Genomic DNA, 13043 nt, shown 5'->3' with positions numbered 1-13043 from the left:
GTAAACATCACACTCTTAAATCAGTGGTGAGACTTCACTGTTGGTATTGTAATGTAATGCACTGCTATGTAAAGAGAGGGTAAACATCACACTCTTAAATCAGTGGTGAGACTTCACTGTTGGTATTGTAATGTAATGCACTGCTATGTAAAGAGAGGTGTGTTTACTGCGTTCTTAGCTGCCTGCCTGCTGCTGTAACAGTGTTCTCCAGAGCTGAACTCCTCTTCTGAACACGTCTGAGAACAACAACACAGCACCTTACATTTACACACTAAATCATCCTACACAGAGGGATCAATTAAGCAATAAGGCACGAGGGGGGTGGTTTATTGCCAATATACCACGGCTAAGGGCTGTTCTTACGCACGACGCAACGCGGAGTGCCTGGATACAGCCCTTAGCCATGGTATATTGGCTAAATATCACAACCCCCCGAGGAGCCTTATTGCTATTACAAACTGGTTATCAACGTAATTAGAAGTAAAAATAAATATTTTTCAAACCCGTGGTATATGGTCCGATATACCACAGCTGTCAGCCAATCAGCATTCAGGGCTGGAACCACCCAGTTTATAATAAAATCTATATAATTTGATCGATCTACGCACATTGGCCAGGCTGTCCCACAGGTCCTGGTTGTGAGCGTTGCTGTAGCTGTACCTGCGAAGGTAGCGCACGATTCCACTCTGGAACACTTGGTCAGTCAGGTAGTGTCTGAGCATGTGCAGGACACATGCACCCTGGTGGAACAAACACCACAGTACATTAACACTGTGGTCCTGATCCAATACTTTAGACGCTCATCCTTACTCCGTCCCTTGAAGTAAAGACAGGGTTGATAAAAGCAATGTGATGGAAAAAAGATGTGTGTGTGTGTTTGCGTGCATGCATGTGTGCGTTTTTGTCTACCTTGTCGTAGGATACTGTGTCGAACATCTCTTCAATCTGTGTGGGGCTCTCAGCCGCACTGGAGATGGGGCGGGAGGAGTTAAGAGAGTCTCGACCAATCGCAGCGAAGCAGGTGTCCACCAGATAATCCTCCTGAGAGATAAAAAGCGCACCTTTTCAACAGGAACATCCCTCAGGGACATGTGAAACATTCATACTAATCATTAATACTACTGTGAAGTTGGAGTAGGGATGTGTACAACATATGAGTAACAGGATCTTACCACTCTGAGTTTGGGGTATGTGGCGTTGACTGCGATGTACTCCATGTATCTGGCGAAGCCCTCGTTCAGCCAGATGTCATTCCACCACTCCATGGTCACCAGGTTGCCAAACCACTGATAGACAGACAAACGGGCAGGCAGGAGAGGACAGACAATGAGAGATGTCAGCAGAAGAGAAGGACAGAGATCTGTTCCAGTCATTTCATTCAGGTCCATTCACTGTGAGGAGATCCATTAGTCTCCCAGTGAGGATAAACTTCCCGAAGAATGCAGAGCTTTATGACACGAAAGCCTAATCCCTCTTCACACTACCAAGGTTCACTTCCTGCCATGACCTGCTACTTCCTGTTCAACACCGTGAACAACTTTCTGTCCGGCTCTCACCTGGTGGGCGAGCTCGTGGGCGATCACCATGGTAACCCAGACCCTATCGGAGGCTGAGGAGGTGGCGGGGTCGTAGAGCAGGCTGGTCTCTCTGAAGGTGATCAGACCCCAGTTCTCCATCGCTCCGGCCTGAAAGTCTGGGATAGCAACCAGGTCTGGAGTGGGGGAAAGGCAGGCAGCAACTTCAATGATTACCTTACTTGTTTCAACAACTGCTATTGAACCCTGGTCATCAGCACCATTGAGTTACCTTGTTTAGGTAGTGGGTAGTTGATATTCATATATTTAGTTACCTTGTTAAGGTAGTGGGTATTTGATATTGATATATTTAGTTACTGTCACGCCCTGACCTTAGAGATCCTTTTTATGTCTCTATTTTGGTTTGGTCAGGGCMTGAGTTGGGGTGGGTATTCTATGTTCTATGTTTTGTAGTTCTATGTTTTGGCCGGGTAGGGTTCTCAATCAGGGACAGCTGTCTATCGTTGTCTCTGATTGAGAACCATACTTAGCCTGGCCCTTTTTTCCACCCGTTGTTTGTGGGAAGTTGACTTTGTTTAGGGCACATAGCCTTTAGCTTCACGGTTTGTTTTTGTAGTGTTTGTTGTTTTGTTCAGCAAAATTTTTATTAATAAAAAGGAAAATGTACGCTCACCACGCTGCACCTTGGTCCTCTTCTTTTAACGGCCGTGACAGTTACCTTGTTTAGGTAGTGGGTATTTGATGTTGAAGTATTTAGGTTACCTTGTTTAGTTTAGTGGGTATTTTGATGTTTGAAGTTATTTAGTTACCTTGTTTAGTAGTGGGTATTTGATGTTGAAAGTATTTAGTTACTTGTAGGTAGTGGGTATTTGATGTTGAAGTATTTAGTTACCTTGTTTAGGTAGTGGGTATTTGATGTTGAAGTATTTAGTTACCTTGTTTAGGTGTGGTATTTATGTTGAAGTATTTAGTTACCTTGTTTAGGTAAGTGGTATTTGATGTTGCAGTATTTCTCATAGAACTCCAGTAGTTTGACTGCAGCCTTCAGAGCATAATGGGTCTGCTGCCATTCTCAGGAGCAGCATAGACAGATACCTGAAACATATGACAGTGATGTCTCTGCAAATCACACATACCGGCCTGTACACACACACATGTACACACATTCACCCACACACCCTGTCCCAGCCTACCTTGACCCTGAGGCAGTTGTTGCGCTGACAGAATCTGAAGTCACACACGATGAAGGCCACCAGATAGGAGCTCATCCTCACACTCACAGCAAAACGGTCCTCCATTAGACCATCATCAGGACCACTGTCTGCTCCTAAAGGGAGACACACACCACACACACACACACACACACACACACACACACACACACACACACACACACACACACACACACACCACACACACACACACACACACACACACACACACACACACACACAACACACACACCCACACACACACACACATTGTAATGCACACTCACATACTATGATCCACCTGCCACCATGTTGCTTTTGTGTGTTTACTCACTACAGGCATGTTGGACAGGGCGGTGTTTGCTGGGCTCCTCCTGATACTGATAGAGTAGTTAGCCTTGAAGCTCGGCTCATCAAAACAAGGAAACGCCATCCGAGCACTGGTGGGCTCAAAATGAGTGGAGGCCAGGTTCCTGGAGAGATAGATAGAGGGTGGGCAGAGAGAGAGAGTGGAGAGCAGAGAGAGAGACATTACAAGGAGTTTATCATGTGATGTTTCACAAAAAAACATTTGGTTAGGGAGTGATGCACAACACAGCCTTTCTCCCTCACATGGAGAGAGAGAGTGAGGTACACACACACACACACTCACACTCACACTCACACACACTCTGTACCGTGTCTCTCCGGTGCTGGTTCTGTAGGTGCTCCTGTAGAAGCCATAGAAGCCTTCTCCTAGCTCCGCCCCAAACTCCAGAAACAGGAAGTACTTCTGCCCACCGCTGAGCACTCTGGGAGAGAAGATGGCAGTCTGCTCATGGGTAGGGTTGTGGAGCACAGGGAGCACCTGAAGACACACATGCAGTAGTAATTAGACGGACARGTCAGAGAAGACAAAAGTGGGACATCGTTAGAAACTGAGAATGACGGTTTAGTTCTGAGGGAGTAGCCTACCTGGTCTGACAGGTGAGCCAGGTTCTGGTCCAACATAGTTGCTGTAGTGATACGGAGCCCCTTGCTGTGCAGCACCACCCAGTTGGTATTYTTCTGAACCTGGAGCTCTATCCGGACAGTACCGCTGTAGCTGAGCATGGTGAGGTTAGGGTGGAGCAGGAGATGGTAGTGGAGCGGAACAATGTACCCCGGAAGACGGAGGTGGCTCCAAGGGAATGAGAGGCTTCCTGTACCTAAGGGAGGCTGCTCCTCAGTGGTGTTAGGGGGCTCAGAGGCCTGGGTCGGGCTAGCGGAGGTCTGGGTCACACCAGCCAGAGACAGGAGGGCCAGAACCAAGAACCTGACCATTATGGTGGAAATGTTTTTGGAGGACTACTGTAAGGATAAGGACAAGGGTCACTCTTGAGAGCAGCAAACAGTCTGCAGGCACTCAGTTTGTTTTCAGAGCGTAGAGAAACATCAGGGAGGATAGCTGTTGATAATTACACTTCAGGAGGAACGTAGTCTCTCTTTGGTTAGACGGAAATGTATAACCTTACAGCAACAGGCTAGTAGACATGTCCAGAAGTTATTTGAACCTGAAGAAAGACAGAAGGAGCTATGTTATTTTTTGTATTTTTCTTACAGTTAATATTGAATCTAGGATCTCACACAGTAATGAAGTGGTAATGTGTTGAATTAATTAGGTCTGATTTTATAAAGCCAAGAAGCTGAACAATTTAAATTCCGGTCTGGTCGATAAAGGCTGCTATCTATTCTATGCAATGATACACACGCTTAGAGCCAGGCAGCAAGCCCAGTGTGTTACATGTCAAAAAACAACATGGTGAGTGGAAGAGATAGCTGGTTGTAAGTTACCCTAGCTGTCCAGGCTACAATAGAGAAGGACAGGGCTGCAATTGTAATCTGATACTGGGATAGACAGACACAAATCCACATTCACCCCCTAAACAGCTAAATAACTTTGTTTTGATGTTAACAAGTGCAACACTATCCCCATAGAACAGAAATCATGTTGCCCTAGCACCCCAGATGTTCCCTGAGTTGGATGGAGGTGTAGACGGAGGTTAATTCCATGTTTTTATTCATTTACCTCATTTGAGCTGCATCATCCTTCCCTCGCTCTCTGTCTCTGCTGACAGCTTTCATTTTCTCTTTCACGCTCCCGCCCCCTGTCCTATCCCCGCGAGTACAGCAGCTGTGTGTGTGTGACCTTCCTTTTTTGTAAAGTTTTCCTTTCTTTACCAGCCCAGCCCTCATATAGAATGGTTTACTTTACGATTGTCCATGCATTACTGACTGCAGTGTTATTATTAGAGTGTTTCTTCATATTTTCCAGGCTGATGTTAGGACTGTATATATATATATATATATATAGCTGTGTCTGTATTTAACCTGTCAGCTGGTGAGGCGGGGAAACCAGGTGGTTAATCCACACTACCCCCACAACAACACCACCCATTTCATACTGGAGACCGACATACTATATCCAACACACTGTCTCTCCTGTATACACACACTGCAAGAACACATACTTTCCATGTGTCTCGTCCAGAGTGCACAACTAGCCTTCTGACAGTACCAGGAGGTTCCTGAAGTGATGCTCTTGGTAGGAATTTGTTTGTGTGTGTGTGTGTGTGTGTGTGTGTGTGTGTGTGTGTGTGTGTGTGTGTGTGTTTGTGTATGCAGGTGTACTTTGGGGATAATTATTATGATCAGCCTCTCACCTCATATCTAACAGCCCAGAGCTGCAGGTGTCCTCTGTGGTTACCTGTTTACTACTGCTCTACTACTGGTAGACTACTGGCCTACTCACACAGTTGAAGACACAACCAGCGAACTCCCTGTTGTACACTACATTAAGATCCTATGGACCTCTGAACTATAGACACAACACTTTGTAAACATGATACCATTAGAACGACTCTGTGAAAGAGCAGAGGTGAAATAGCTTCTCTGTCTTCTCTCTCTCCGTTTCTCTCTCTCTCTCTCTCTCTTTCTCTCTCAATCTGTGGGGAGATTCTGTGGCAGGTGTGAGGTCACATGACTAGGGGCTGATAATCCCCCACAATGCACTGCTGCCCAGCTCAGTGACGTGTCACCACCCTGTGGAATGCTACTGACAAACTCACTCACTCACTCACTCACTCACTAACTCACTCACTCACTCACTCACTCACTCACTCACTCACTCACTCACTCACTCACTCACTCTCACAACTCATGTACTCTCTCACACAGACGCATAACAGTGGCATAGAGGAGGATGCTCATCAGCCACACATACATGACAGAACAACATAGGATTCTCCTCTGCCTCCCCATTCTCTACCTTTGGACTGGTGAGTAACAACTTGTGAAGTAATCAAATCAAATCAAATTGTATTCATCACGCATACAGTTTAAAGCAGGTATAAAAGGTGCAGCGAAATGCTTGTGTGCCAGTTCCATCAACATTGCAGTTCAATGATCAATATCAATAATAAGAGTCAAATACAAAATAACAAGTAATAGAAGAGGTAGTGTCGTAGTAATAGCCTTGTATGTACACGGTATGATATACAGTATAGATACAATAGGATAATAGACACTGAATGTGCTATGTCAATTATGACTGTATTTACAACTATAAAGTGGGTAGTATCTTGGTCGCGCAGTTGGATAAATAGTATACAATAGAACAGCAGAGGTGTGTGTGTGTGTGTGTGTGTGTGTGTGTGTGTGTGTGTGTGTGTGTGTGGTGTGTGTGTGTGTGATGTGTGTGTGTGTGTGTGTGTGTGTGTGTGTGTGTGTGTGTTGTACTATCTCTTGGTGGACCAGTAATCCAAGTAAGTGGCGGACATTCAACTGGTCCCAACAAGCGAACAGGGATATTTTTGGCTAGGGGTTTGGTTTGAGGCTAGGTTACAATTAGGGTTAGAATTCACTCAGTGCACAATAGTCTCTAAGGGGAAAATAATTTAATAAGGTGGCAGGTAGAATAGCTAGGGTTAGCTGTTCAGCAGGTTGATGGCCTGGTGGTAGGAAGTTCGGTCTCGTGAGCCTATTGTCCAAGACCATGCTTCGAATACGCTTGCAGAGTAAAAGAGTTGAACAGTCTGTGGCCTAACTTAAAGAACTGACCGACCTAAACTAAACTCACTTTACAACATATATCTCACATGACTGTATTTGTTGTGCAAATTATTTTTTGGTTGGTCTGTTGTTTTTTTAGGATTTGGAACATACTGAGAGTAAAAACAAAAGGACTGACTGAATTTCAGCCTGAGACTATTACACAGACTGTTTGCTCAGCTCCAACTCGTCTCGCTTCCTCTATCCCTTGCTTGTTCCCCCTCTACGGATCCCCATCTACCATCCCCTTACATCCCCCTGTACCATCCTCTACCATCCTTCTCTCATCCCCTCTACCAACCCTTACCACAGTTCCAGGCTGAGTACATGGTGATTGTGTTGGCCTTCCCTGGCAGGTGAGAGGGTGGGTAACGCTGCGGGTGGTGTGTTACCTCTGCCTGAGTAGGGCGTCACTCTGCGAGGTAATGGATGTCACCTGAGGGAGGGAAGGTAGCTACAGCACAATCACACACAGACACACACACACGACTGATGTTACTTGCTCAAATATTTTGAAATCTGTTCGTCCTTTCCAGGACATGACGGTCTAATGCTTGACACCTCCTGTCTCTCCTGACAGTTCAATCTAGCTGTGTCCTGCAGTGCTACCCTACAGTTGGGTCCGGGAGGCAACATGACGTGGCCACAGTGCCGTAGGCCGAAGTAACGGCTGAGCAACAGTGAGTGGCGCAATACAGACTGTTTTGTCAGTCACCGGCTGCAAGCCAAGAGTCATCAGGAACACACCATGACACTCACAGGTAGGGCTGTGGTGTGTGTGTGTGTGGTGTGTGTGTGTGTGTGTGGTTGTGTGTGTGTGTGTGTGTGTGGTGTGGTGTGTGTGTGTTGTGTGTGTGTGTGTGGTGTGTGTGGTGGTGTGTGTGTGTGTGTGTGTGTGTGTGTGTGTTGTGTGTGTGTGTGTGGTGTTGTGTGTTTGTGTGTGTGTGATCATGCTCAAGACAGATGCACATGACAGAGTCAACTGGGCTTCACAGCTCTGGGACCGTATTCCGTCTGTCACGTTTAGAAAACACTAAGGGCTCGATTCAATCTGTTTTGCCGAAGTTCAGCTCTATAGCGTGCTTGAAATGTAAAGGTAATTTCCAATTGTGCCCATAGATGCAGCGTTAACCGTGAATGCAGTCMCCARGAATGCTTGAACACTGCCTTTAAATTTGAATCGCGCTACAGCGCTGAACTTCGACAATACGGATTGAATCGAGCCCTAAGACCAGAGACAATYTGAGATAACGTAAGATATGTCAATAAAATGCAAATCTGTTGTAGAACAATATTATTTGGTCTGTAGAAGTATTTATTGTAAACAACGACAAAAGGCAAATCAAAGACAAAATACATCAGAAAAAGACACATTGGGTCCGTTTTTCATTTATTGTTTTTTAAATAAAACACTTGCACAAATYTACATTTTTTCCCCAAGTTTTCATTAGTGCCTCCATAAGAGTAAAACACTGACATAGCAATGGAGCYCCACTAGGTGGCAGTACAATCACATCTGAAACAGCCAGAATATGGAGCGTACCTTCCTCTAACAGACACTACGTTTATACATAAGTTACGTWTTTCAACATTGAGCAGTCACTCTTCACCACACGGACACTCACACACAAGTTAAGAGTTCACAATGCCAGAGGCAGACTGAGCATACATTTCCCACCAGACACTGCTTTGCAATTTTATATGAGGGCATATATATCCCATCAGCGCGTGTGACTTCGTCTCGGCCTGTGGAAGTCCCAGTGCCCTGTCTATAGCAGGTAGTTATGTAGGTCTGCGGTGTATGCAGCCTTCTGTTCCACCCCAGCTATAACTTGCCTGGTTCAACTAATCAACCAATCATCGAGATCTTGATTAGCTGAATCAGGTGTGTTAGTGCTGGGCTGGAACTAAAACCTGCGTATACTACTTCCCTCCAGGACTGGAGTTGTGCAACCCTGGTCTACAGTTTACTAAAGCCTAGTCCGTGTATCCCAATCCGGGAGCAGCCCGTCAGCTCTGGCAGTAGTAGCAAAACAGAGTCCATCTACAGTAGCATGTTTACTAAGAGTTAGAGGTGGGTAGGGAGGAAGGGGGTTAGGGGGTAGAGAGGTTACGGTTTGGGTTCGGAGGGGGTGTGTGGTCATCATGTTCGTATATGAAAACAGGCGAGCTTCGATGGTGAATCACCGTATGTGGTTGTCTTTGGTTGCAACAGCAAGCAAACTGAACACTCATAGAGAAACACACAGCATAGAAAAGCTGATAGTCAAAGCTGTTTGGTAAATGGATTGAACTGTTACCACCAGCTGAACTTTACCGCCAGTAAGAAAGCTCAGTAAGAGCATGTCATAGTCAATACAGCCGTGTGAACGAGCAGTGAGCAGTGAATACGTTCATAAAAAGAGGACTGTCTTTTCAGTCCTGAGACAATAAGCCTGGTAAAACACGCTAACTTGCGCACAAGCATTTACACACACACCCACACACACACACACACACACACACACACACAGTATTTGCAGATATACTGTAAATGATAATCAAACATTGAACGGTAATGGTGGGTCTGAAACTGTTCTGAACAGCTGCTATGGTACCATACAGAATACATTCAACAGAAAATAGCTCACATTAAGTTATTATAGAACAGAGGCTAAATCAACTCAACTGCCTTTGGAATCTCTGCTTTAAAACCGAGGTTCCATCTCACTGTGTTAGTGAGCTGGTTAACTGTCTCAAATGGCTCCCTATTCCCTATATAGTTCACTGTTTAGTTCACTACATGTCCTATCTCCCTCTGGTGAAAAGTAGCATACTGCAGGGAATCAGGTGTCATTTGAGATTTGCACTGAGTGACAAAACTGCAGATGAAATCCACAGCTTGGGCTGTTGGAGGATGGTAGGGGGCAGTGGGTAGAGGGGGTCATTGATATCAGACTCTAAAGAAGGACCATGTCTAGGGGGCGGTTGAGGGGTTGGAGAGGGGAGAGAGTGAGGGGATGGGGTGGGGTGGAAGAGAGTGAGGGGTGGGGTGGAAGGGAAGGGAAGAGAGTGAGGGGGTGGGTGGAAAGGGGAGGAGTGGGGGGTGGAGGGGAAGAGAGTGAGAGTGAGGAATGGGGTTGAAAGGAAGAGAGTGGGGGTGGGGTTGAAAGGGGAGAGAGTGAGGGGGTGGAAGGGGAAGAGAGTGAGGGTGGGAAGGGAGAGAGTGAGGGGTGGAAGGGAAGAAGAGTGGGGGGTGGGAGAGTGAGGGGGTGGAGGGAGAGAGTGAGGGGTGGAAGGGAAAGAGAGTGGGGTGGTGGGGTGTGAAAGGGCGAAAGAGAGTGATGGGGGTGGAGGGGAGAGAGTGAGGGGGTGGGGGTTGAAAGGGGGAACGAGGGTGGGGGGTGGGAGGGGTAAGAGGAGTGGGGCGGTTGGGGTTTTGAAAGGGGAGAGAGTGGCGGGGGTCGCGAAGTGGGGAGAGAGTGCGGGGGATGGGGTTGAAGGGGAGCAGGTTGAGGGGGTGATACAGCCTAAAGATGAGGACATGTAGGGGGGAGGTGGGGGTGTTAGAGGGGAAGAGAGTGAGGGGGTTGGGGTGAAAGGGGAAGGAGTGGGGGGTGGAGGGAAGAGTGAGGGGGGCTGGTGTAAGGGAGAGAGTGGGGAGATGGAAGGGGAAGAGAGTGAGGGGTGGTGGGTTTGAAAGGGGAAGAGAGTGGGGGTGGAAGGGAGAAGGAGGGTGAGAGTGGGGTGGGTTGAAGGGGAAGAGAAGTGGGGGGTGGGAGGGGAAGAGAGGATGGTGGGGTGAAGGGAAAGGAGTGGGAGGTGGAAGGGGAAAGAGTGAGGGGGTGGTGAAGGGAAGAGAGTGGGGGGTGGGGTTGAAGGGGAAGAGTGAGGGGTGGAAGGGGAAGAGAGTGAGGGGTGCGGTTGAAAGGCGGAGAGGGGGAACACTGTGTGGATTTTAGCAAAAAATCTAAATGAAGTGCTTCTCTTAAAACAACTTCCTCTGTACTATGAGGTATAAAAAAAACATCACAACAAAATCACGCAAAAATAAAAAGCAAAACAACGCCATCCAGTGCGTTCCAGGTACGTCACACACATATTTACAGTCTGGAGGTGTTTCTACAATATACACACACAAGTTGGAGTGTTGGTTGGTTAATCCTCAAATATAGACAGGTCATAATCTCCAGGAAGCCTGCTAGGTTCCACACAGGCAGAGATGGGAAGAACACGGAGTGTCGTGAATCTGTTCAGATTACAGCTATGGACTCCTTCTTATGCAGTAATATGCCTCAGGTGTTCAGTCAACTATCTCTTTTCCCAAGAAGAAGACAAGTGAAATCTTCCAGAGGGTCTGGTTAGAAGTTTCTCTTAGACCACAGATCCAGAGTCAGCTTAGTTTACCCTCCTCAATCATAACCATTAGGGGAAAAACACAAAATGACCTTAGATCTGCATCAAGAGGGAACTTTATCCTACAGCTCAGCTAGGGCTCATTATGAACACACCTACTCCACACACACCACCACACACACACACACCACACCACACACCCACACACACACACACACACACACACACACACACACACACAAACGCTATAACAGTGCAGAACTGAGCGCAAAGAGAGTGAGCAGTAGGAGCCATGTGATAGGATGGGAGTGTCGGCGGAGCTTTGCGGGAAGATCCTCCAGCGTTTCACGGTGTGGGTGGAGACTCTCCATGTCCTTCAGAGCTGAACGCTGCTGCCGTGAGTTAGCGTCCCCGTGGTCGGAGGTCAAACACCATGAGTGGAAATAATATTCCTGTAACTCCAGCTGCTCCCTGCAGCGTGCCCGTGGCCCCTCCAAACTGAACCTCTGGGGGGCGTTTAGGGAGCAGTGTGGGAGGGCTGGCCCTGGCCGTGTGGCTGCTGGAGATGATAGCCCAGGGCTGGAGGTGGTAGAGGAGAGGCAGGACAGGTGACCTCCCCGGTCCGATGCGGTTCCGAGGTGGGCACTCCGTTCGGCAGAGCTGCAGGTCCTGCGTAGCGTCCGTAGGCATGGGCCATCTCCTCCGGGATGCGCACCGCCAGGGTTCAGGTAGCGCGCCAGCTGCCGTCCATAACCGTCACCGCCGATGTAGCCCGGCGTTGCAGCTCCACGTGGTGGACCGGGGCTACGCTCGCAGATCCACAGCGCCCGTACCTTACCGGTAGAGTCACCGTTATTTCCGTTAACGTTATGGTTTGGGTCCTCCGCTGTTCACGGTTACCGTCTACGAAGGCGGGGTAGGTCATTTGTTACTGCCTGGTAACACGCTGGTCTGTACACTCCTCAAAGGGCTTGAATATGATTGGTGATCTATGGGCACACAACAAAAGTATATCGTATGACCAGGCACACAATAACTTTGATCTTTGTGTAAAACAGGTTAAAACAGGTTAAAAACAGGTTAAAACAGGTTTTCCAGACACTTTATAATATCTTATATTACAACATGGCAAGGATATTGACCTTTCACTTGTTTGTTCAAACCCAATTCTTTGCGCAGCAAAGAGAACACTGACACTACTAATAACAACACTACAATATGAACTATAAATGGCTTTTCACTGTGTTATTTATTGTTAACAACCACCCACACACACACACACACAACACAACACACAACACCCACACACACACACCACACACACACACACACACTCACACACACACACACACACACACACACACACACACACAACACACACACCACACACACACACACACCACACACACACACACACACACCAACACACGTGCCCTTGAAAACAAGCTGAAATCACATTTGTCAGAGGGCTCAGCCCAACTCTGTCTTACACACACACAACACACCTACACACGACACACACACACCAACACAACACAACACTCATGCCATTAACTCGCCACAGAATCATTTTATGCAATGACCCAATTACTTTTTAACAAGCGTGATTAGCACACAGCTAGCAACACAACCCAGGCTAACGGCTAGCAGTGGCATGGTGTTAGCCTTAACCGGGTCCTCCAAACTGTATCTGCAAGGCTGTGGCCATAGCCCACACAAGTCTTTAGGGTTAGCATTAGTGATAGCATGAATGACTGCTTTGTCCATTGTCAGCGATGAGGGATGGGCCTGAGCAGCCATTAAGGCCAGGAGCTGCAGGCGCCGTCACGGGTGTGTGTGTGCTAATAATTAGACGACAATAGCGAGCCCCACCCTACACGGGAGTCTCTTTCTT

The 13043-nt window shown here is 47.3% G+C and overlaps 1 protein-coding gene across 1 annotated transcript in view; it reads right to left on the bottom strand.

Moving 5' to 3' along the window:
• Positions 1-4952, bottom strand: part of LOC111974342 (endoplasmic reticulum aminopeptidase 2-like) — a 9323-nt gene extending 4371 nt beyond the window's left edge. The window contains 13 exon segments of the mRNA XM_070447347.1: positions 168-236; positions 609-740; positions 910-1041; positions 1173-1286; positions 1557-1711; positions 2511-2603; positions 2606-2630; positions 2729-2847; positions 2850-2862; positions 3081-3219; positions 3424-3593; positions 3701-4278; positions 4794-4952. Coding sequence (XP_070303448.1) covers positions 168-236; positions 609-740; positions 910-1041; positions 1173-1286; positions 1557-1711; positions 2511-2603; positions 2606-2630; positions 2729-2847; positions 2850-2862; positions 3081-3219; positions 3424-3593; positions 3701-4048 — 1509 coding nt within the window. The 5' untranslated portion in view covers positions 4049-4278; positions 4794-4952.
• Positions 4953-13043: the final 8091 nt, after the last annotated feature.

Source organism: Salvelinus sp. IW2-2015, linkage group LG15 (assembly GCF_002910315.2).
Source record: "Salvelinus sp. IW2-2015 linkage group LG15, ASM291031v2, whole genome shotgun sequence".
NCBI lineage: Eukaryota > Metazoa > Chordata > Actinopteri > Salmoniformes > Salmonidae > Salvelinus > Salvelinus sp. IW2-2015.
Note: the sequence above shows the minus strand (reverse complement) of the source record. Positions and strands in the feature narration are given on the sequence as shown.